General features: G+C 38.7%; 1 protein-coding gene across 1 annotated transcript in view; it reads left to right on the top strand.

Annotated features, from left to right (window-relative positions):
* Ca10 (carbonic anhydrase 10) overlaps window positions 1–26700 on the top strand; it is a 457862-nt gene that overhangs the window by 83349 nt on the left and 347813 nt on the right. The window contains exon 3 of the mRNA XM_070028408.1: window positions 4258–4332. Coding sequence (XP_069884509.1) covers window positions 4258–4332 — 75 coding nt within the window. The remainder of the gene's footprint in view (window positions 1–4257; window positions 4333–26700) is intronic.

Below are 26700 nucleotides of genomic sequence, written 5' to 3'. Positions count from 1 at the left end.
GAAAAGAGTGAAAAGAGAATTAAAAAAAAAAAACGTAAAATCAAAATGATGAAAAAAAAAGAAAACAATTTTTAAAAAAGATTTTTTAAAAATTAGGTAGAAAAAAGAGTTCTTCGATTTTTTTGGGGGGGAGAAAGGGGGATCTTGTGTCTCCCCTTGTTCTTAACCAGTCTCTTGGTGGAGTCTTTGGTTTGCTTGTGATGCTTGTTTTCCTGTGGCTTGATTTGGTTCTTAAGTCAGTTTGAACAGGCATAATAAAGCTCTGCCTTACCAGGGACTTTATGACCCTCTTCCCAGGTTAGTTCTGTGGGAGGGTGATCTGCTTTGAGTATTACAAAAAAGAGAGATGGCTGTTTCCTCTAGCTTGGAGTTGCTGTGTTGGGGCTAGGTTGTGGGTAGAGTTGAGGCCTGTCAGCAATCAGTAGCTTTTCCCTGAGGGGCTAGCTCAACAACCCAGCCTGTAGCCATCCCCAAGATTTATGTTTACTGAGTTTCCAATTGTTTTTCTTTTACCCCTCCTGCAGATGGGTCTGCTGCCTGTGCTACAGTGGGATGGGGCAGTCTTTGGCTCTATTTACCCAATGAAGAGAGTCACTGTTCCGTGGGAGTAGCTTCCTCAGCCTGAGAAGGGCAACTTGCCCCTGGAGTGGAGCTCCTGTTGTCTTTTTCTAAGGCCTGAGTTACAGGCTAGCTGCTCTGGCAGGGTCTTTGTCAGGATCAAACATGGAATTCTTCTCCTGTGGTGGGGGAGGGGCTACCTTCCCACTGCTGCTCCATGAAAAGGAGTGAGGATTTCTTGTGTGGTACTCACACCTTTCCCTTGGTTTCTGGGCCATCCACAGTCTGCTGCTCTCTGTGGTCAGCAGGATAAAGATTTCCACTCCTTGTCAGTTCTTGCTGGAAGTGAGTAGAATCCCCTTGCACACTTCTTCTGGTGCCTTTGTCCCAGGCTCTCTCTGTTGATATGGTGGCAGCAGACACCAAGAAGTGCTCAAATCTGTCTCCTTAACCAAGCTACCTGAATTTTTCCTCTCTGGCCAAACTCTCTGTGTTATGATGGCACACTCGGTGTGATTCTCTAGCCTTGGACTTTTCACTGGAACACTAAAATTGGTTTCTACAAGAGAGCTTGTTTAGCCCCCCCAGCTTCTCTTCCACCATCTTCTTCCATACTCTCCTGATCTTGGGGTTTGAACTCAGGGCCTGGGCCCTCTCCCTGGTTTGTTTGTTTGGTTGGTTGTTGGCTCAAGGATAGCATTCTACACCTGAGCCATTGCTTTACCTCTGGCTTTTGGTAGTTAATTGGAGATAAGAATCTCACAGACTTCTGCCCTGGCTGGCTTTGAACCCCAATCCTCAGATCTCAGACTCCTGAGTAGCTAGGATTACAGGTGTGAACCACCAGTGCCCAGGTTTTTTTCTTCTTCTTTTCAATGATGTTTTTAAACTGATACTTCAATCAAATATTCTTTACAGGAATATGTGTGCATGAATGTGTATGTGTGTGTGTGTGTGTGTGTGTGTGTGTGTGTGTGTGTGTGTGTGTGTGTGTGTGTTCATTGCTCAAGTGCACGCAAGACAGACAGAACAAATGACTGGACAACATAATGGAATAGCAGATATACTCAACACAACACAATTTCTGTATCTGGATCATTTAGATAAAAAAGCAGATAGGTATAGAAAAAAGAAAGTAAGATAGATAGATATAGAAAAATGATAGATAAACAGATGAAATAATTTGCTTGCTTAGACAAAAGACCATCTGCTTAGTGTTCAATGTATTATTTTGCTCTAATTCAATTAGAAGATATAAACAATGCTGTCAATAGCACCAGAAGCTAATGACAGTGAACAGGGATTTCTCTGTCCTGTGGAAATATTTGGGAAATTAATGAAGTCTCCTGAGTATATTTCAATTGAAAGAAGTTGCAATAGCTACAACCAAAGAAGGTATAGATACTGTATGCTCTACAACATCTTAGTCCCAAACCATGATAAATTGTCTTATGTCCCAGAAGACATTCGAGTACCTGAAGAAAATGTTTTATTTGTCTGAATCTGCAAACTCCATTCTGCATGTTAACACAAAGCATCTCTTACAAACTTTTAACATGCTCTCTTCTTGAGCAAGCAAAAACTGTGTAAATTAAGAGATAGTGGCATTTTATTTTGTTCTAAACTTTTTCAAGTGTTTCTCACTATTTTGAAAAAAATCACACCACTGAGAGCAAAGCCATTGATGGATTTTGAAATCTCTACTACAGTGCAGTGGTATTAGTTTATTAGGTTTCAGTCCAGCATCTAAGTTCCTCATTTTTTTCTTCTGCTATGTCATTCCAATGAATTACATGTTAAAATATATATTGATTTTATTATAAATTGTGTTCCTGGCATTCTTCTTTATATTGAAATATTTTATTCATTATATTGATATTCTTTTTGGAGTTAAGTATTTTAAGTTACCAGTTCAGTGGCTTTTATCAATGAACAATTATACAGGAAACATATTTTTTAATCTGGTTTCTTGGCCTCATCAGACCTAAAAATCACTTGACTGACTTCAGATCTCCTTGTCCACCCTGCCTTCACTCCTTAGATTTATCCTTGGCAACCTAGAAGATAATAGCTTTCCAGGGTCTTCAATAGGTTCTTCCCATATGTGTGGTGCACACACATAATCCCAGCATTGAGAGGAAGAGGAAGGAGGATGGAGCATCTGATGCCAGCCCAGGCTACGCAAAAGGATCCTGTCTCATAAACAAAAGTTGTTTCTTTGTTCCTTTTCTATTTGTTCCTGAAGTCCCTTAGCCCCTCTGTCAGTTCCAGGTCTGGATATCTCTTTTATTTATCCTATGCTATAAATTCCTCTTCAACTACAGAGTTTCAAGTGCAGAAGTTTGTGTCATAGGTAGACTAAGGTATCTTAACAATGCTCTCGGGAGACACTTGTTGCAAGTTCATTTGCAAGATAAGAGAATTTATCAAATCCTCTTTATACACAAAGCCTAGCTTCAAAACCAATACCTTTTTTTTTTGGCTGGTGGTGGGGCTTGAACTCTGGGCCTGGGTGCTGTCCCTCAACTTTTCAGCTCAAGGTGAGCACTTTACCACTTGAGCCCCACTTCTGGTTTTCTCATGGCTAATTGGAGATAGAGACTCACAGACTTTGCTGCCCAGGCTGTCTTTGAACTGTGATCCTCAGATCTCAGACTCCAGAGTAGCTAGGATTACAAGTGTGAGCCACTGGTGCCAGGCTAAAACCAATATCTTATACATATTCTCTCTAGCCTAGAATGTTGAGTCTTGTGGTTATTATTTTGAACAGGATAACTAAAAAATAAAATGAGAGCTTCATTGCTATGTATATAAGCCAGGTTGCAAATATGGTTTAATCTACCTTATTTTCCCCAACTGAGAACTAAAACAATGAATATATTTTAATTCATAAAGGCATGAGCACATTTGGTATCATCTAGACTTTGGCATATAGAGGCAAGTGTAATTAATTTTTCTAATTCATCTGTTAACTGTCATAAATCCAGTATTATTCTGAAGTATGTCACTATGATGTCACAGGTTCTTCTAGTATTTCCTGATACCTTGAGTCCTATACCTTTTCCCCCTGTGATACCAAAACCTCTCACCATGGAGATATATATGTGTGTGTGTGTGTGTGTGTGTGTGTGTGTGTGTGTGTGTGTGTGTGTGTGTGTGTGTGTGTGTGTGTGTGTGTGTGTGTGTGTGTGTGTGTGTGTGTGTGTGTGTGTGTGTGTGTTTTCATTTTCCTAGTACCTGCAGAACATTAACTGGCTGCATCCTTCAACCTCTGGTTAAACCTCTCCAGCAAATTCCTCTCCTCTCCAAACACAAAGGTTCTGTGCTCATCCAGGAACCTGACTAAGCTGCTGGATCCCACTGCCCCTTCTCTTCAAGCCCAATGTATGTGTGTGGGGTACACCTATACAGAGAACATGTGGAGAAACATAAATAGTGGAGGACATAAAGACATGATCCCTGTCTTTTTCATTTTTATCCAAGTATCTATATCCTTTCAAGTTAAACAAAAAAACCTATGTCAGTATATTTACATGCCAGTGATCTATTTTTTAAAAAGAGAAAGGAAAAGAGTCTTAACTAGAGTGTGGTTTGAGGATAAAGGTTATTTTGTGGATGTTCGTTCTTTTGCTTGGATAGCAGGACATAGTCTTTTATACTGTCATCTTTAGTTTATCTTGTCTTTTGCTTTTTTTGTAGCTCAACAGAATTCACCAAAAATCCATGAAGGCTGGTGGGCGTACAAGGAGGTGGTCCAGGGGAGCTTTGTTCCAGGTAAGCACACACTTATTCTTACTTATTTTATTTTGGTGTTTTTAACAGATGAATTTTGTCCTTAAACTTTTGTAAAGGTGGTGGAAATGCCGACTATTTTTTTGACCATTACCTATTATACACATGCATCGAATTATCACACGAGGGCACCCATATAATCTGTAAACATTTAGGCAATAATTTTGAAATAAAAAAGCAGTATGTGAATGAAAACTAGTGTTCATATAGAAATTTACATCTGATAAAAGGGTGTGAAATGTATTCTGAAAAGCAAGAGTCTAATTTATGTGTTGGAGGAATACTCCAATAAGAGCACGTTTATTAAGGGCATTATAACTTAACCAGGATAGGTTTTTATTTCCCTCTGAGCCCATAATCCAAGGTCCTCCCATATATTAGGAAGTGGGAAATGGAGGACTGAAGGCTGAAGCCCTGCATGCCCTCATTTGGTTAGGTCAGGAAGGACCATTTCTTAGCATTAATGAAATGCAGAAACATGAAAAGACTAACCATGGCAACGAAGCTTGCTGGGATATATATTGTCACCAACGCCATGTCAGTAGCATCCATAGTCAGAACTCAACACACTGAGCCAAACACAAAGAAGAAATAACCATTGAAATGGATAATGTCTGACTGGGAACAGAGGACCAAAGCTAGACAGGAGCCTAAGACCTACCATGACTTTAGAAGCGAGTGGACAGAGTTTGTCTTCTCCTACATCTATTGTTTGCATATATGGTTCTCATCCTCCTGCCACTACAGAACTGAGAGAGGCAAAGGGAAAAGCAAGAGTAGGAGAGGAAAGATGGGGGAAGGTAGGTTAAAGTATTTCAAAAGTACTTTGAACTAATTAGACGTGAGAGAGTCAGAAAGATCTCAAGAGGGGTAAGTGTGTGGTCCCCACTCAGACAGAGCATGGAGAACTAGAAGTTTTAGTTGATGTTTCTGTATGCGGTTCCCACGTGCCATGTCTTCTTTGTCTTTCTTGCTTGTTCTTTTATGGCATTCACTTACATGAACTGCGATGAGATACGAAGGTTACCAAACTTGTCTTGTCTCCTTTGTATTATGGGGCAATCAGAGCTATTCTTGGGACATTCCAGTAGGAAGAAGCCAAGCATGGTGGGGAGTGGGGGAGTACGTGACTCAGGGGACAGCCAGATGGCTTCCAGCTAGCCTCAGAGTCTGACATCATTCACTTGATAAATTTACTGTGGCACATCTATTCTTCAGCCCAGTGTACCCAGTGTACTGGACTTGATTAATTCATCCAGAAATGACCAGATTTCAAATGAATAAAAGTCATCACAATATAACTCACACAAGCTATTTTCATATAAAATTATGTCAGTAAGTGGCATTTGATATTTATTTTTAACTGGTTTGCATTCATTATACAGGGGAGATTTCATTCTTACATTCCCACATAGGTTTTCTACTATATGCAAATCATTTCCACATGCTCCATTACACAGCTTGCCACTCTGACATTTGAACTTCTGAATGGAGCCATTCCTTTCCTTTATTTTCCTTCCTTTTCTTTTCTTTCCACATTTGATTGCCATCAATTGTCTAAACACTTTGGCATGTTGATATATGCATACAATGTACCTTGATTACGCTCACCCCTTTGTCATCTCCAACACCAGGAGCGATCCTATTCTAATAGATAGTTTGTACATTTTTTTTCTAATGAATTTGCTTGTTGCTGTTCAAGATGTACCAGAAATTACAGTTATAGTCATGTTCTTGTCCTTGTGACTGTCAAATCTGAGCAGCAAAGGGCATTCCCTCTGGGATACAGTAACTTTTCTGAAATTATTTCTCCCCCTACAGGAATATCCTCTGTGATACTTGGAAAGGCTGTGGTTAGCAGTGATGGTCACTGCAAGATTTCTCTTTTCTAACCCACTTTGTTTAATGTTGTCATATTCTTTCCTTACATATGTTCAAGGGCCTATTTTGAGTTGCTTGTTGCTTCCAAGACAACCACAGGAATGGGTTCTATCCATAGCGTCTTTCCTTTGGATGTTTATTTAAGGGTTTAACTTTTCCTTAAACTGAGGCCCAGATGGTGTAACAGTTGTGAATCAGTGACTTCAACCAAACTTATAGTGGATAGAAACATGTGAGTTCTATATCAATGGCAAAGAAAATGTCAATCTGGCACCAGAAATCCCACCTGGGTCATTTTAATGGCATTTATGGAGTATCTGTGTAGCAGAACACCATGTTTGAAGTTAACAAAAAGGTAACTCGTCTATGTATTTACTCAAGGTGAATTCTCATTGACCCATAACCTAGGCTTACAGTGGTTCAAACACATAAAATATCATGATACTGACAGACTATTTGATGTTTAACAGGTGATTTGTTTACCTGCTCAAATATAAAGCTCCGTCAACCATGTCTGTATTGCAGGTGCTACCCACATTTTGTTTGTTCATTCACAACAAAGCTGTGTATTCAGGAAGGGACCACTTCCGGGACCCATAGCATCACTCTTGGCTAATATCTGTACCAGCCTTGATTATTTCCTTTATTTTCTTGTCAGTGATTGTTTGAGGCATTGGACTAGCTAGTTTCATTTGTATTCGTTAGACCCTATTACCTACATATTTGATCAAATATATGGATGCTGATATGAAGTTTATTTTTTTAGATGGAAGTACCATTTAAATAAGTCATTCTCCAAAATCATGTGAATCCATTTCTCAGATATCTCTTTCTGCCTTTCTTCCTCTCTCCTTCTCTTCTTGTCTCCTTTTCCCATCCATTCCATTGATTTTATTTCTCTAAAGAACTAAGACACTAATACAGACATGAGCACATGATGAGCAGTTGTATGTATAGCATATTACAAAAGGAAGTATGAGGAAAAAACCTAAGGACAAAAGGCACACTAAAGATGACAGAGTGGAAAGTTTAAAAAGAACCTATGTCAGTTAGAGCCCACTTGAGAGTTGCATTAACCATAGAAGTGCCTCACCTCTGATTTTATTCAGTGGAATTATAGACTTATTGTTTGAACTACTTCATGTCAGGTTTTTTGCCACTTTCAATCCAAAGAATTATTCAGAATTCAAGGCTGAAGGAGGAAAGGAAGTAGAGCTGACTGACTACTCAACGTGCAGAAGGAGAAGGAGGAGAGGAATATAAGACAGCACAGGCAAAGAAGAGTGAACACACACACAATGTCTCTGGGGAATGATGAGTACTCATGCCTGCCTTTAGGGCAGAGCATAAGATGGAATATGACATACTAGCAGGTGAGTAAGGTTGGTAGAGGCCAGATTATGAAAACTTTTGTATTCAGTATTCAGGAGTTTAAACACCATCTATTTTTTTAAAAATAAAGACATTCTAAACTTGGGAAAAACACCATCAACTGGAAGTTTGAGAAATGGAAGTAAGCTCACCGTGGTATTCCATAGAGAGTAACAGAGGCAGAAAAATCAATGAAGTGTTTTCTATTTTTTTAATTGTCCAGGCAAGGATGACAAACTTCTAAATGAAGACAATAAAGCTAAGAATATTGGTTTTATAATCATGTTGCCGAAGGATTAGCATCAAGTCTATTCAGTAGCAGTTAAAGAGTATCTATAGAACTAACAAATTGTATGCATACTAAATATATATATACCATATATATGACACATTTATAATTTAACATAAATATAGACGTACATTTAACACATTTTAGGAAAACTTACAATAAATATTGTGTATTGGCATTCTGCTTATCCAAAAGAGTAGGAAATTGAGTGTTGGAAAAGACACTGGTTTTGCAAAATGAAATGACCTCTAACTTCTGGGAGCCTACTGTCTGGTGAGAGAGTCAGTTAAAATAATCACCAGTCCCTGCTCACTCCTGTGCTTGCAGAAATAGATGAAGTGGTATTTTAGAAAAAAGCAGCAAGATAGGAAAAGGCCTGGAAGGGCATGGCTTATGGTAGCAAGAATTGCTCAGAGTTAAGGCCAAGGGCATGAATAAGGACCTGATGGTAGTTTCTGCCTTAAAGGTACTGAGGAGGGTCTGAAGGGACTGGAACCATTGTACTGTTCATGTGTGCAAAGACAGTTGTGTGAGTTAAGAAAGGAATAATGAGGACTCTGGAAAAGATACAGCTTTTAGGGATAGAGAGACTTCCTTCCTTTCCCTCTGACTCTTGAGGAGGTAGCTCAGGCCTTGCATGCTGCATGGACTCAATGTTGGCTAAGTTGACATAAGTCAGAAAGACAGGATAGATAGATAGATAGATAGATAGATAGATAGATAGATAGATAGATAGATAGATAGATAGATAGATAGATAGATAGATAGATAGATAGAGAAAGAAAGAAAGAAAGAAAGAAAGAAAGAAAGAAAGAAAGAAAGAAAGAAAGAAAGAAAGAAAGAAAGAAAGAAAGAAAATGACAGAAAGAAAGTTCTGACTCTGGAGACAGTTGTCACTCAGCACTTGAAGTAATAGATACAATAACTATAATGATAAAAAATACAGCTGCACAAGTTGCAGTGCAATCTACAGAAAGAAAGTACTGTGTTTTGAATTCCAGCAGAAATAATCTGGAGATCCAGAAGGTTCTTCCTGTGAAACCATAGGAAGCTAAGTTTGAAGGTTAGAGGGTACACTACCAATATACTAGTAATTAAATAAATAGAATTGTTCCAAGTAGAAAAATGAGCCTGAATCATAGCTCAGAGGCAAACACGGGCATGACATGCAAGAAATAGAAAAAGAAGATCTCTGTGACCAGAATAGAAAGTGGTAGAGGGCAGGTGGTTGAAGGAAGGAAGTAGTTAGGGCCCAGCTCTTGGGACATCTGGAGATCCTCATTTAATATTGAACAGCAATATTGGGAATACTCAGTAGGCAGTTATAAGCAAGTACTGTTCAATGGATCTCAATGAATCACCAAAGTCTCACAAAGTGAATCCTCACCCATCAAAATGATTAATAAAGGTGCTTGCAATTGCCATCTGTGATAAGGACTGGAATTAAGAGGCTGCCTTGGTTCACCACAGCATCCTCTAGTGATTTCTTTAAAAACTAGAAATGGTTCACCTAGACTAGTAAATTCTCCCAATATACCATTTATTTCCCATCCCATCCTTCTTAGGTTTTTTTTTTAATCTCAAGAATATTGGATGAGGTAGGTAATTATACTCAACCACCTATGGTTTCACACTACTACCTAATGAACTGTGCTTTTCTAAATGACTTACTTTGTTTAAAAGTGCTTCATTGGTAATGCATATAAGAGCTCTTCTCTTTCAAACAGTTCTATTGAAAGGAAAAATGGTGGAATGATAGGGATTCTTGTGGACTTAGGATGGCATCCTTGGGATCACAAATGCCCCCTGATTCCTCCACAGGATAAATGTGCTTATAATGGTTCCCTATTGCTGCGTAACAGTAACCACTTACTTAATTGATTCTAATGACGCATATTCATTATCTAATGGTTTTCTTGGGTTCAAACTCTGAACCTGGCTTACTTGTATCCCCTCTGAGGACTCTCAGAGGCTGAGAAAAGTGTCAGTCTAGTAGCATCATGCTCATTTGGAGCTAAGTTCATATGAGTCCTTATCCGAATTCCAGTCCTTTCTAGTTTCAGCCATTCCTTCTAGATTATCCATATGAACTGAATACAGTGCACCAATGTGGCTATTTCCTTCTTTGAGGCTAGTAAGAAAATACCTCTCTTCTTTGAAACTTCCCCTACTGGGATTTATCCATAGTGGAGCACAGGTAAATAGTGGTACAGATTTAGAACACAAGCTATATGCGTTGATAGATTATCTTTTTAGCTCCAAAAATCCATCTTGATACCTTACTTTGTGTCACCAGTTTCTGACATTAATCAAGAGGCAGTGTGCACATAAATGGACGTGTTAAGTTGAAATCTCTTTACACACTTACTTGAAAATAATTTTTAAGCATATGTTAACCTTTCTCTTTGGGGGTAGAATTTTGTTTTAATTTCTTTTCAGTATAGCACTTGACATTTTAAAAAGTCCTGTGGCATATCGTCTAGTCAAGGAAATAATTCTCTCTGTATAATAGGTCAGTATACACAAGAACTGAGTCCTTGTTAAGCCACAGTATTTTCTTGATCATGCAGTTAGATGGTATGCACACAAATATTCTATCCACTTCTTTTATTGTTTTTATCAGTCTTGTTCCTCCTTTGGATCATGAAATCAGAGTTCACTAATGTGATCTAAGATTGGTTTGCAATACATTAGCAGCTTTAAGAAATAGAATATTGATTTCATTTGCAGGATAATTTTATGTTTTCGGTGTTGGTGTTTGAAAGTGGAGTCAGGGATGTAAGTATCTCTCTCTCTTTTTCGGATCTTTCACCACTCAGAGGAAATAAGAATTCTCCATGTGGGAGGATGAAGTTACAGTGACTCACCCCTAATTCCAAATACTTTTGGTAGTTTCTCTTTAACTTAGAAATTGAATGAATACTATTCAGAACTTACTCTGAATGTGATATGTGTCAGACACCTCACTTGACCCTGGAAATACAAATAGAAATAAACTTCTGCTCATAGAGTTCACTATTGCATTCAGAGACATTTATGCAAATCAGAGGGTATAATTTAGCCTGGTAAGCTATGAGAGGCAGATGTGGTGAGATCTATCAGATACACAAAGGAGAAAGCAGCTACTTTTGAGAAGGTTTCTCAGGTAAACATTTCTCTTGAGATAGGACTTAAAAGATGTGAAGGCATCTGCCAGGTAGAAAAGACAGAAAAGAGCTTTGCCAGTGGATTAAACATAATGGTATCTGAAGTACTACTCATTCACAGAAGGTAAACTTCTTGAAAGGTGTAAGCTCTTCTATTTATCATGTCATTATGACAGTCCCTATTCCTATCACCCTTCACTGCACAATAATAGAAAGTGCCCTGAACTCTACAATCATGCTGAATGCACCCCATCCAGCACTAACTTTGGAAATCACCTTAACATCTCGGAACCTCCCTGTACTTGTTTGTAAGATGAAGACTGTAAGATCCAAGTTTCATATTTTGGGGCATAATTGTGCTTTATAAACTTTGAAAATATATAAAACCTCCACGATGCATGCTGGTGCATCAATGAGGAGGATAAGTCAGGAGGAACATGAGTTTGAAACCGCTTCTAGGCTACACCTTTTGCTGGGCAATAGTGACCCAGGTCTATAATCCTAGCTACTCAGGAGGTTGAAATCTAAGTGTTAAAGTACAAAATCAGCCCGGACAGAAAAGTCCCTAAGACTTATCTCTAATTAACCAGTCCAAAGCAGAAGAGAAGGCTTGGCACAGGTGGTAGAGTACTAGCCTTGCATAAAAACAACAGGAAGGAAAAGCAAGGATGAAAGGCTCTGACTTCAATCCTCAGTACTAGCAAAAGAGAAAGAGAGAAAGAGAGAGGGAGAGAAAGAGTATACAAGAGTATACAAAGACACAACAGTTTTACTGTTGTTGTTTCTATAATTTTTCATGAGATTATTTAAGGTTGCAAGGAAGGGAGGGAGCCGCTCTGTGTTACCTTGGGGTTCCCAGTACATCTTTCCCAACCAGGGAGAAACTGTTAGCTTTTTGACTACCTGTAAACAATATAGCACAATGTCAACAAAGACTCAACTTTAGTACAAGTATACATACACCTGCACACACAGTTTAGCACAGACAGAGGTTGATTCAGATCAGGCTACAGTCATCTGTAGGATGGCTTTTGTACCTACCCTCAGAGAAACTTGGCTTTTCTGGAATAACATATCAATCGCTAGTCAATCACAGAGGTGGCAATCTCTGTCACCCACTGGGGATATTGGAGCTTCAGCATCCAAGCAGATGGGCCCAAGAAGACACAATGCAAGCAGTCTGCACTGGACAGAAGCAATGAAATGTTACATGGTCTCTAGAGAATTCAAGAGAAGTAAGGAAACCCACCACAATTTTGATCTACTTTTTTTTCATTAGTTCCATATCCTGGAAATTCTAAAATGACTGATGATAAACACTCCTACTCTCCAAAAGTTATGTTGTTGTTGTTCTTGTTGGTCAAAGCCCTAAACACTTGTTACAGGTACTGTTGAGTTTAAATAATATGTTTAAGCTTCAAGTCAACACATTTTTATTGTGTTTCATTTATTTTTTAATCTTTAAGTAAGTAGTTAAGCAAAGGGGTTTTAATTCAATGTATCAGTTGAGGAGTACAGTGAATCTTGATCACTGTCCCTCCTCCCATCATTCACAACTCTCTGTCACTCTAATGATTACCTCATTACCCGGCTCCATTTTTACATGTATACATTGAATATTATACTTCTCTCTCCATTCATCTGTCATTCATCCTTTCTACCTTCCTTCACTCCTCTGACAAAACAGGTTTCAGCTTTCTGGTATTCTTTCTGTTCAAGTATAAAGTTGTTTAGAGGAGTTATGCATTGGAATCCTTCCATGCATATACCACAATTCATTCAGTACCCCTATATACATATATATGCATATGACCCTGTACATGTTTCTATATATGTTTATAGTTTTAATTTCTGCATATGAGAGAAAACATACATTCTTTGTTTCTTTGATCCTGGCTTACTTTCTTAACATAATTTATTCCAGGTCCGTCCATTTTTCTGCAAATGGTACAATATTCTTCCTGAGTAACATTTATATCACACATATATAGATATAAATTCATACATATGTATATTACATATGCTTTCCTGAGGACTGTATCCTGCACAGAAGTTAATTGGAAGGGCCTTCATCTATTCAGTATACTTGCAGCCCAGAGGGACTCTGTCACAGATGTTTGCTCTAAGAGCACATTCCCAAGAGATCGAGTTTGGTGGTTAACTGTAAGTTTATTCTTACCTCCATGCTTACAATCAGTCCTCTAGACTCCTGAGTTTAAGCTATCTGATTTAAAATACACAGAAAGAGCACCATGATTCTAAACACAGAGAAAGAGAACTTGAGAGGCTAAACAATGCAGCAGTGATACTCGACACTATGATGAAAAATGAACTATATAACATGGGGTGGGGACAGGAGTGGGAGAACTAGGAGAGAATGAGGGAAAAAGGGTAATGTTGTCCCCAAAAGAATGTATGCTTTCTCTGACTTGTGAAACTGCAAGCCCTTGGTACATCACCTTTACGATGATGATGATGATGATGATGATGATGATGATGATGATGATGATGATGATGATGATGATAGAACTTGTATCACTTCAAAGCTATGATGTCCCTTTGTGACAACTTGCAGTTTTTATTTGTCCAGAAATTTTAAAACACTTGGAGCAGAATGTTAACTTGCAAGGTATAATTTTGTTTGATAGGTGCCCATTTTAGCTCACACAGTACATATTATATTGATTCTGAACACCTAAAACATTTACATTTCTTTTAAACTGTTATTGTGTTCCCTAAAACTAACTAGAGAGCAGGAAAAACAATGATTATTTGTGATACTGTCAACAATATAATTTCATTATTTAGAAAGAGGATAGTGAAAGAATATCTGGCCTGAGGTCAGAGTATTTTCAGTGTGACATTATATTCAGCCTTAGGCTCAGCAACTCTCCAGCACCTCAATCCATTCAAGGGTTGAGCAACACAAGAGCAGAGCACATAGCTGCCCTCTGGCCATGAAGCTAAACGGGTTAACATCCGTGGTGTGGCCTCATTACCCTCTGGCTTCCAGCTAGAAGAAAACCCACACTCTCCTCTCCCTCACCCTGCAAAGCTGATTTGAAAGACATGCTTTGGTTGTTTTCACAAGCCACAGGCACAGCTTTATTGAAAAGCAGCTTGCTGTTGCAATGGTAAATAGTGTTCATTGAGTTGTTGTGTGACAATGGGATTTTTTACAGAATACACAGCAGGATGCTTGCATCTCAGGTTTTTTTCCTTTTTTGTCAGGTAGAAGATAATCAAAGACACCAATGGATAGCCCTCCCCTCCCCCCCCCCCCCCAACCAGGGATCTGACTTCTGATACCTGTAAAAGCATGACAGGGAAGTGCCTGTGAACTCTGCAATCGAATGAAACATTCTTTGACATCCTCAAAAAAGACCAACTACACAACAATAGCTTTCATGCACCAAGTATCCAGATTCTCTTAACTTTTGATATTTGACAAGATGAGTGAATCAACTTGCTTTCACCAATCTAGCGTGGGTTCCAGGGTCATAGCAGACAATAATGCTTTGATTTGGGGGTTCCTTTCTCCCCAACAACACACTCTAGGCCTCTCACAATGGCCCCATGGTGGCCCCATGCATCTTTGCATTCCAACTCCAAATTACTACCTGTCTCCAAACTGCTAGTTTCCAGTTCTGGCCAACTGCTAAATCTTTGGCGCCTTTTCAGTTGTAGCTGCAATCATCCATGCTTCTCATGTTGGTCATTTTTCTTGTTGTTTTTAATTTTCTTTTTTTTTTTGGTCGGTTGTGGGGCCTGAAAGCTGGGCCTGGGCCCTGTCCCTCAGCTCTTCAGCTGAAGGCTAGCACTCTACCACCTACTACTTGAGCGTCAGCCCCACTTCTGGCTTTTTCTGCTTATGTGGTGCTGAGGAATCGAACCTAGGGCCTTATGCATGTAAGGCAAGCACTCCACCACTGAGTCACCTTCCCAGCCCCAATTAACTAGATTTGAGGACTCCTTTAAGTTTTCTGTGCCTCCTCTTCCTCATCTCACCTCCTAAAAGATGGGATTCCAACGGGTTTTCCTTTGGCATCTCAGTCTTTCTCACAACCTCCAGGATCACCTGCTTGAAGTGAACTAGTCTCCAGGAATCGTTGCAGCATCTTTTCTATTACAACCTCATGTTTCAAACTGTCGGACAGCTCCCTCTCCCATGGGAGCACCTGAACTGCATAGGATGTAGCCAAGATCAATGATAAACCCATTCTGCTTCATTTGAGGATGTCTGCCTTACTCCATCAATTAGTCTCCCCCGCCCCTCAGCAAAATCTAACACTGCATCAATTGCCCAACTTCATGCCCCATTTTAAAGTATTTTATAGCTAGACTATAACTTTCTTTCATTTTGTATCTTGTGTTGTAGGGATATCCTTTGGATAATCAGGAGAAATACACCTTTATCTCAAAATGAAAGCATAGCAGTAGTGTTGTATAAGTATACCACATTGTAATATATCATTATCACAAAATAGTCACACTTCTGATTCCTAATCATTTGTTTTGTGTTCTGCCAGCTACTTTTTCTCAAAGGTATTCTTCTTAGAGTTCTCTAACATTCTGTTCCAATTGCATTTTGATTTTTTTTTTTTTGTATATCACTCAGGCATCACACTGCTTTTTTGTTTTTGTTTTGTTTTCCAGGTCATTTCTATGTTTTCTTAAATACTGCTATACATTCTTAAATCCACTTTATGATTTTTCTAAACTCCATATTTATTATTGCTTTTGATTGTTGTTTTACAACAAAGGCATAGGGACATTAAATCTTCTGGGGTTTCAAATATCGAATGAAGAGTCTTTCTTTTGTCCTACACTTGAGTGGTGTTTGTCTGGCAATAGGATTCTCATTTCAAAATATATTTCTTCAGAATTTTATTATTAATTTATATTATTATTAGTAATGTACAGAGGGAATACAATTACATGGGTCAGGTGATGAGTCCATTTCCTTTCATACAGTGTCTTCTGTTCCTCACTCTCTCCCAGTCCTTCCCTCCCATCTCTACTCATGAGTAGTATAGTTTAATTTCATCAGTGTTCAGAGAGCATCATTGCTGCACTTTTTCACCTTTTTCCCCTCACGTTCAGTACCATCCCTCCAACCCTTCCAAAAATATACATTTGAATACACCACCTGAAAGACCCCAGACTCCTGGGATACTTTGGTCTATGGGAGGGTGCCCCAGAAACCAAGACTCCAAACCAGTAGATGCAACAAGCAAGAGGAGTTTATTCAGCATTTGCGCAAATGGTCTCTCTGCCTTGGCAAGGGAGATCGGTTACAGGCATTCTTAAAGGCAAAAACCACAAGATTAGCATATAACACCAGGTGTCCCAGGATTGGCCCATTTAAAAGTCACTATACACTCCAGCAATCATTTTTACTATGGGGGAAGTTTATAACACTCTTTGTAAAACAGTTGGCTCAGGGCAAGTCTAGGGGGAGCGGTCACCCTGGAGGGGAGTTTACATAGTTACTAGCTTGTGATTGATTAACATTTGGCCTAGTTTGCTGGACTTGCCAGGTGGTCCTTATCTTGGGTCCTTATCTTGGGTCCCCATCTTGGGTCCCATTTAGCCACTTAGGGAATTTTCAAACAGGAACTAGAAAAACATACCTGTTTGTTCTTTATCTATGACCACAGACCTTGTCCCTGGCCGGCATCTGGGCTCCAAGACTTTTTTTCACTCAATTCCTTATTTCCAGAAGGGGGGGGGGGGTTAGTGCTAAGGCGAGCAAGTTTACAAAAGCAAAATCAGCAGTTAGCAATTGTAAAATGTAATTCTAATTTTTAATCTTTCACACCCATGAGGTAAAGAACACAGAATCATCAAAACTCACAAACTAAAAAAAGAAAAAGAGGGAAGTCTGTTATTTCCATATCTTGGAGTTTGTTTTGATATGTATACTGTGTCATATAAATATGAAGAGACACCTAGACATTGCACCTTTGTGTTTCTCTCCAGTACCCTCTTTTGGTCTCACTGTGTGTGAATATCTGGAATCCTGTAAAAGTATTCCAATGTATTTTAGATCAGATTTCCCCATATCAGAGAAAATATCCTTCAGATTTTTCTAGGCATTATCCTACCGTCAGCTTTCAAAGAAGACCTCATATGAGAATCCTGAAGTTTTTGTTGATAACTGTTTCCCACTATTTCTGGCCATTACCAGATTCTAGGGCAATGTCCTGGGTCTAGGTTTTAGAACTTATCTTGTGATCCTACCTACAGATTCAATCATGAATGAATGTAGGAACAGGCAGAAGGAAGTATATCTGCTCCAGTTTGTCCTTCTGACACTTGATTGTTTTTTTTCACAAAAAAGTGATCTTCAACCAGTTGTACAAGGAGATTTCAATCTAGAACTTCATTCGAACTCCAGCTGGTTAATGTCATTATTGCCCAGACTTACAACTTTTTACTTGAAACTGATTCTTATAGCTATCATTTCATTATATGCCCTGTGTGATCATTGTGATTTTTTCAGACTACTGTGATTCATTCCTACATTTATTGACTTCATAGTCTTACTTATATCCATTGCAATCTGAGCAATCCTCATACAAGCATGCCCTGTTCTGTTCTTTATCAAAAACCTTCAGAGGTCTCACAGTTCTTTCAAGGTAACATCTATACTCTCGTGTGGTATCCAAAGCCACTTAAAATTAGGCCTCAACTTGTCAGTCACAATTCCCTAGCATAGAGCAACTGCTACCACCTCAGCATTATCAACCTGCACCTTTGTCTCTCAGTGCATTTAGATCCTCCTCTTACTCTACCTCACAGAGGGCTCCTTTCTCTGCCTATTAGAATCCAACCCATCCCATACACTCCAGGCTTTACCTCCACCCCCTTCAAGAATCCTTGAATTTTGACCAGATTCTCTTCTGAATTCATGAACCATCTACTCTTTACAATAGCTCTCACATCAGATAAATTTGTGTGTATTGATTGCCAACCCCTAGTGGGCAAATCATCTGTATCTTTCCACCCCTGGAATGCCTGTACCACTGTGCATACCTGGCTACCCGGTGGTGCTTAATTGTATTTACAGATCTGATTTTTTTTTTTTTTTAAAGAAAACAGACCCAAGCATTCCCTCTCAATCACTTTTTTTCTGTCTGCTAAGTACCTTCGGAGCCCTCGCTGACCCTTTGTCTTGCTTTCCCATGGAATGATTTTGCTTCTCAATTGCACATGGGGTGATTTATTACATCTGCTCCCCAAATGTACACTAAAAGCAAGACTGTAAGGTTAAGGCTTCTGCAGACATGATGGACTTTGAACATGACATTTTCCTCCCACTTTGGCTCTCAGTAAACCACCCTTCACATGCTTCTGGAAAAGAAATAAATCTCCAAAAAAAGTCTTAGTGTGTGTGCGTGCATGTGTGTGTGCGTGCGTGCGTGTGTGTGTGTGTGTGTGTGTGTGGTGTATTGGGGAGTATTGGGAGGAGCTGCCAGTTTTTAGATAGAAACCAATTCCTGAAAACTCATTCGTTTTATCTAACTAGGAATAAATGGAAGTTTTTCAGGCTTTCATTTTACCAGTGATGTATTTTTTTGCCACCATAAAACGTATTTTCTAAATGGAATAATTCTCAAATTGGAGAGAGAAAGAGAGAGAGATAATTTTAAGCTTCATAGCTGGAATATTTGTAAGCTAGAGAGTGTGAAGTTTTGACCAGAAAAATAAATACCTCATTTTGTAAGCTTATAATTTTAGTAATAAGAGATATATATTAAAGCAAATTTTATTTTGCAATTTTATTTGGTATTCTCTTCTAAGTGTATAAGGAAATCCCTGGGCAAAATACTGTAAAATGTTGATCTCTGGGTAATAAGATTATCACCCCGTTTTGTACATGTCTATATCTTCAATAATTAGCATATCTTATTTTTATGTGGGAATTTTTACTAAAATATAGCTCTTACTTCAAAAGAATTTTGGAAAGAGGAGGTGCTATAAAAAGGTTTTGTGTTTTATTTCTTTTGTAATAGAAGCTGTATAAAATGTAGGATGTGAAAATTTTTAGGATTTATTTTTTTCTCAATTTATTGGGAGTTAATTTTCTTTTTTTTAAATTTAATTTAATTTTATTTGTGAACATACTGTACAGAGGGGTTACAATTACATGGGCAGGATAATGCGTACATTTCTTACCAAGCATTGCAGCCTCCTCCTTTGTTTACCCTTCACATCCCTTCCCAGCCTCCCCCCTCCCCCCCAATCCCAATCCTTCTCCTTCCCCCTCCCTTCCTCCCCCCCCCCCCTTCACCGACATTGTAAAGCTGGTTTTGGACATGACAACTTGTACTTCTCATTGTTGAAACAGGTCCACCTGTATCCTTAAACAACTGGTTTTTCCCCATCTCCTCCACGTGTTATACTGACATCAAATATAGTGAAAGCAGGGGTTATACTGTGGGGGAGGGACATACAAAGCAACAAAGAGATAATCTTATAAATGCATTAGAAACACATGCATGAAAGAAAAAAACATTAAAATACATATCTAAGGGTTCATTTTCCTGACATCACATTATCTGACCTTTTCCACTTGACTCATACATATACTAGATATTGCAAATAAGGGAAACCATGGGACCTATGTTTCTTTGGGCCTGGCTTACTTCACTTAATATAATTTTTTCCAAGTTTTTCCATTTCCTAACAAATGGGGCAATGTCATTCTTTCTGATGGAGGCATAGAATTCCATTGTGTATATATACCACATTTTCTTGATCCTTTCATCTACTGATGGGCATCTGGGTTGGTTCCATATCTTAGCTATGGTAAATAATGCTGCAATAAACATAGTTGTGTTGGTAGCTTTAGTGTGGCCTTGTTTGTAAACATTTGGGTAAATGCCCAAAAGTGGGATTGCTGGGTTATAGGGGAGTTCTATGTGAAGTCTTTTGAGGAACCTCCATACTGCTTTCCAAAGTGGTTGAACAAGTTTACATTCCCACCAACAATGAAGTAAGGTTCCTTTCTGTCCACATCCCCTCCAGCATCTGTTGTTGTTAGAGTTCTTGATTCTTGCCGTTCTAACTGGAGTGAGGTGATATCTCAATGTTGTTTTGATTTGCATTTCTTTTATGGCTAGGCATGTTGAACATTTCTTCATGTGTCTATTGGCCATCCTTCTTTCTTCTTCAGAGAAGTTTCTCTTTAAGTCTTTCACCCACTTGTTTATTGGGCAGTTGTTTCTTTGAGGATTTGTTGTTGTGGGGTTTAATTTTTTGAGTTCCAAGTATATTTTAGATATGAGACCCTTGTCCGTTGTATGGCTAGTAAAGATCTTCTCCCAATCTGTGGGCTTTCTAATGATCTTGCTAGCTATGTCATTTGCCCTACAGAAGCTCTGCAACTTTATTCAATCCCATTTGTCCAACCTTTCTTTGATTTGTTGTGTTTCCGGGTCTCTATTCAGAAAATTTCGGCCTGAGCCAAGGAGACCTAGGGTTTCTCCTATTCCATCCTGTAATGTTTTCAGAGTGTCTGCTTTGAGTTCAAGGTCTTTGATCCATTTGGAGTTGATTCTGGTGCAGGGTGATATATAAGGATCTAGCTTTAGTTTTCTACATGTAGTTAACCAATTTTGCCAGCACCATTTACTGAAGAGGCTGTCTTTCTTCCATTCTATTGTTTTAGCTCCCTTATCGAAGATTAGATGGCTATAGGTCTGTAGGTTCATTTCTGGGTTTTCAATTCTATTCCATTGGTCCTGAGGTCTGTTCTTATGCCAATACCAAGCTGTTTTGATTACTATGGCTTTATAGTAGAGTTTGAAATTTGGTATTGATATTCCTCCAGCAGTGTTCTTTCCGTTGAGGAGCATTTTTGCTATTCGGGGTCTTTTATTGTTCCATATGAATTTTTGGATTGCCTCTTCTATTTCCTTGAAGAATGAGGTTGGAATTTTGATAGGTATTGCGTTGAATTTGTAGATAGCCTTGGGAAGTATTGCCATTTTCACGATGTTAATCTTTCCAATCCAGGAGCATGAGAGGTTTTGCCATTTTTTAAGTTCTGTGTTGATTTCCTTATTTAAGATTTTAAAGTTTTCATCATAGAGGTCCTTCACTTCTTTAGTTAAGTTAATTCCTAGGTATTTTATTTTTTGTGGGGCTATTACAAATGGAGTTGCTTTCCTAATTTCAGCCACACTTTTCTCATTGTTGGCATACAAAAAAGCCATTGATTTTTGGGCGTTAATTTTATAACCTGCTACTTTGCCAAAGTTTTGAATCAGCTTGAGTAATTTGGGAGTGGAGTCTATGGGATTCTTTAAATACAAGATCATGTCATCTGCAAAGAGGGAGAGTTTTATTTCTTCTTTCCCTATTTGGATCCCCTTTATGTCTGCATCTTGTCTTATTGCTATAACTAGGCATTCTAATACTAGATTGAATAGAAGTGGAGAGAGTGGGCATCCTTGTCTTTTTCCTGAGTTAAGAGGAAATGGCTTTAGTTTTTCACCATTGAGTATAATGCTGGCTGTAGGTTTGTCATATACAGCCTTTATTGTATTGAGGAATGTTCCATGGATTCCTAATTTTTCCAAAACCTTCATCATAAAGGGGTGTTGGATCTTGTCGAATACTTTTTCTGCAACTATTGAGATAACCATGTGGTTCTTATTCTTGCTCCTGTTGATGTGATGAATAATATTAATTGATTTGCATATATTGAACCAGCTTTGCATCCCTGAAATGAATCCTGTTTGATCGTGGTATATGATTTTTTGGATGAATTGCTGAAGTCAGTTGGCCAAAATTTTGTTGAGAAGTTTTGCATCAATGTTCATCAAAGAAATGGGTCTATAGTTCTCTTTCTTTGATGAGTCCCTGCCTGGTTTTGGGATGAGGGTTATGATGGCTTCATAGAATGTGTTCGGTAGTGAGCTTTCTCTTTCAATTTCATTGAAGAGTTGGAGGAGTATTGGTGTGAGCTCTGCTTTGAAGTCCTTGTAAAATTCCACTGAAAAACTATCTGGTCCTGGACTTTTCTTAGCTGGGAGGTCTCTTATTGCTGTTTCTATTTCAATGCTTGATATGGGCCTGTTAAGATAGTTTAACTCATCTTGGTTTAGTTTTGGCATGTCAATATTTGCTAGGAAGAGGTCCATTTCTGTCAAGTTCTCAAACTTATTAGCATAAAGTTTTGAGAAGTATTCCCTTATAATATTCTGAATCTTGGTTGTTTCCGTGGTGATGTTTCCATTCTCATCTCTGAGTTTATTAATTTGGGTGTGTTCTCTTCTTTTTCTGATAAGATTTGCTAAGGGTCTGTCAATTTTGTTAAGTTTTTCGAAGAACCAACTCTTTGTTTTGTTAATTCTTTCTATAGTTTTTTTGGATTCTAATTCATTTGATTCTGATTTAATTTTGATTATTTCTTTCCGTCTACTGGATTGGGGTTTATCTTGCTGCTCTTTTTCAAGGAGGTTTAGATGTGTCATTAAATTGTTAGTTTCAGATCTCTCCAATTTGTTGATGTAGGAGCTCAGAGCTATAAACTTGCCTCTGAGTACTGCCTTTGCTGTGTCCCAGAGGAGCTGGTAATTTGTGTGTTCGTTTTTGTTGAATAGCATGAACATTTGAATTTCCTTACTAATCTCTTCCATGACCCACTCATGATTCAGCAGTGTGTTGTTCAGCCTCCATGTGATACCGGACTTTCTTTGGTGGCTTTTGGTGTTGAGTTCTAATTTTATTCCCTTGTGGTCAGAGAGAATGCAAGGTATAACTTCAATGTTTCTGAATTTAGACAAGTTTGCTTTGTGGCCTAAAATGTGGTCTATTTTCGAAAATGTTCCATGTGCTGCTGAGAAAAACCTGTATTCTGATGCTGCTGGGTGAAATGTTCGGTAGATGTCTGTTAAGTCTAGTTGATCTATGCAGCTGTTTAGATCTGTGGTTTCTCTGTTGAGTTTTTGCCGAGTTGATCTATCTAGTGGGGAGAGTGGTGTGTTAAAATCCCCAACAATTAATGTCTTTGGATCTATATGGGATTTGAGGGAAAGTAGTGTTTCTTTGATAAATTTGGGTGCTCCATTGTTTGGCTAATAGATATTTAGAATTGTAATATCCTCCTGAAGGAGAGATCCTTTAATTAGTATGTAGCAACCTTCTTTATCTCTTCTCACGAATTTTAATTTGAAGTCTATTTTATCTGATATTAGGATTGCAACTCCCGCCTGTTTATGAGGGCCGTTTGCTTGGTAGATTTTGTTCCAGCCTTTAACATTGAAAATGTGTTTGTTTTTACGGGCAAGATGTGACTCCTGCAGGCAGCAGATAGAAGGGTCTTGTTTTTTAATCCAACTAGACAGTCTATGTCGCTCAATTGGAGAGTTCAGTCCGTTAACGTTAAGAGATAGGACTGAGAGGTATTTGGGAGTTCCTGCCATGTTATCCACCTTCTTGGGGGCTGCGAAAACTGGGTTCTTCCTATGGTTCTTGGATTCTCCGTTTGGGTGCAGTTTCTTGGCCTTTATTGCGGTCTTGTTGGTTTTCTATTTGTAGGACATCTTTAGAATCTTTTGTAGGGCTGGTTTGGTGTAGATGTATTGTTTCAATTTTTCTTTGCTATGGAATGTTTTTATTTGGCCTTCAGTTATGAAGGAGAGTTTAGCTGGGTACAGTATTCTTGGTTGGTAGTTTTTTGTTTTTAGGGCATGGCATACATCATTCCAGGCTCTTCTTGGTTTGATTGTCTCTGCTGAGAAATCTGAGGTGATTCTAATTGGTTTGCTTTATAGGTGATTAACCTTTTCTCCTTGACAGCTTTAAGGATCTTTTCCTTGGTCTGAGTTGATCCTGTGTGGATTATAATGTGACGGTGGGATGTCCTATTCTGGTCTGGTCTATTTGGGGTTCTAAAAGCTTCTTGTATCTGAATAGGCCTATCTTTTTGTATGTTTGGGAAGTTCTCTGCTAGGATCCTGTTAAACAAATTTCCTAGACCATTAACTTCTGTTTCTAGGTGCTCCTCTACAACCATTATCCTTAGATTAGGCCTTCTGATGGTGTCTTCCAGGTGTTGGATAGATCTATCATATTTCTTGGACTTGTCTTTGATGGTTGTATGTTCTTTCTCTATAATATCTAGGCTGTGTTCAATCCCTGAGATTCGATCTTCTGCATGGTCTAACCTGCTGTCAAGACTCTCTACTTTGTTTTTTATCTCTTTTCCTTCTAATAGGTGAGCTTTGATGGCTTCAAGTTCTTTGTTGAAGCTCTGTTTTAGGTCTTGTATGAATTTCTTTACTTCCTTAATTTGGTGTTCAGTGTTTGTTCTCAAATCACTTAGTTGATTGGTTATGGTTTCTTTGGACTCCCATTCCTTCTGTTGGGTTCCATTCAGCATTCCCTTTGTGGTCTCCCTGACTTCCTTCAGCTCTTTGTTAATGGACTCCATGAATGCCTTTAGTGATCATTGTGTATTCTCTACCTGGTCTCTCAATTCCTGTATTACTCTTTGATTAGCTTCCTCCCATTCATGGGATTCCTGCAGTTCTCTTTGAGTGTTCTCAGCCTGCTCACACCATTCCTCCCTTTCTCTTTGAGTATTCTCAAGTTGTTCACTCAAATCCTGTATCAGTTTTTGAGTAGCTTCCTTACGCTTATGATATTCCTGTATAAACTTTTGGGATGCCTCCTCTCTCTCCCTATCACGCTCATACAGAGTCCTTTGTAAGTTGTCAAACTTCTCATTTATCATGTTTGCCAGCAGTGTTTGTAGAGCTATTTGGGAACTCTCCTCTGGATTATTCATTATCTGTTCTGACCCCTGATTATCAAGATTGGGAATTGAGATACCCAGATTTGCCATTTTTCTTGTGTTTTTCCGGCTTACTCTGCCCATTTGAGATGAAAATAGCACCAGTTTTGTGCTAGAACACTATCTTAAGGCAACCATCAACCAAAGTTTGCATTTGTACAGTCAATAGTCTACAGATACAATCTAGTTCAACAAATACATCTATTCAACATCAAACAACTATATGTTAATGGGCTTCGAACCGCAGAGAAGAATTTGGAAAACCAGAAATTATTAGGGTTAGGGAAAGATGTGGGTAAAAAATAGGAATGGATTGGTGTGGGGAGGCACAGGGAGAGTTAACTATGTCCTAATCTCAATGCAGGAAATAGGTTGGGTAGGATGCAAGTAGAGAGAGAGAAAAAGAAGAAAGTGAAAGTGAAATGAAAAGAGACCAGAAAAAAAAGAAACATAAAAATTAATATAGTTATGGAGATTAAAAGATCATCTATTTAGAGAGGAATGTGAATATATTGAGAGAAGGGGAAGGACATAGAGGAGATGTGAAAAACTTTAAAAAATGCTTAAAATATTATATAGGTATAAAGAGGTAGTACTGCTATTAAGGAATTTAAGTCTCAGAGGTTTTGAATTGAGTAATAAATTTGTGGATTAAGTGTGTACACAATGGGGGATAGGGTCTACTAGTTAACTACGGGTTTATCTGAGGATGTGCAGGACAAGAGTTAAGTCACTTAAAGAAGAACAAAAGAGAGGAAAAGGTGAAAAGGATAAGAAAGGGAGAAAAAAAGATCAGAAGTTCAGTAGAGTAGACAAAAAACAAAAAGATAATTAAGAAAGAAAGAGAAAGAGAAAGAAGACAAGAAAAGAAAGGAAAACGCACATTCACGTATTCCTAAAATAAAAATTATAAGAGGAAAAAAAAGTTACTGGAAAACAATTATTTTTTCAAAAAAGGCAAAAATTAAAGATTAATAAAAGTTTTAGAAAAGGAAAAAAAATTTTTATATATATAAGGTACCAAAAAAAAAAAAAGAAGAAGAAGAAGAAGAAAAAAAAAACTTCTTTGATTTTTTATTTTTTTATTTTTTTGGGAGGGGTGGGAAGAATTCTGTATCTCCCTTTTGTCTGTAACCAGCCTCTTGTTGGAGTCTCTGGTCAGCTTGAGGTCCTGTGGCTTGATTGGTTTCTTAAGTCAGTTTGTTCAAACAGGCAGAAAAATGCTCTGCTTTACCCAAGATTTTGAGATCCCCCTCCCAGGTTAGTTTAATGGGAGGGTGATCTGCTTTGAGAATCACAAAAGAGGGGGATGCAGTGATGAGGCTAGGTTCTGGGTAGAGTTGAGGCCTTTCAACAAACAGTAGCTTTTCCCTGGGGCTATTTTGTGAAAAACTCACAGAGCCCAGCCTGGAGCCATTCTCAGGGTTTCTGTTTTTCAATTGATTGTGGAGGCTGCTAGAGGGAGGGGCAGCCTCTGGCTCTGGTTACCCAGTGAGGCAAGGCACTCCAATGGCTGGCGCCTGAGCTGGGTGACTTTTCCCTGGATGGACTTGAGTCTGGCAGGTCACTTTGCTGTTATCTTCTTGTGACCTGCTAAATGACTCATTTTATTCCAAGGCCTGAGTTGGAGCTGGCAGCTCCTCCGAGCTTTGTTGGTATCCAAGATGGAGATCACCGGTGCTGGGGAGGGAGGGGTGGCCTTCCCTCCTCTGCTCCCTGGGAAGGAGTGAGGACATCGGGCTTCTACTCACACCGAGTCTTTTATCCTGAGTCGTCTGTGGTCTGCAAACTGCAGGATGAAGATGTCCACTCCTTGTCGGTTCTTGCTGGTGTTGAGTAGAATCCGCTCGCCT

The sequence above is a fragment of the Dipodomys merriami genome, unplaced genomic scaffold (assembly GCF_024711535.1).
Source record: "Dipodomys merriami isolate MVZ:Mamm:240054 unplaced genomic scaffold, mDipMer1.0.p SCAF_19, whole genome shotgun sequence".
Classification (NCBI taxonomy): Eukaryota; Metazoa; Chordata; class Mammalia; order Rodentia; family Heteromyidae; genus Dipodomys; species Dipodomys merriami.
Note: the sequence above shows the minus strand (reverse complement) of the source record. Positions and strands in the feature narration are given on the sequence as shown.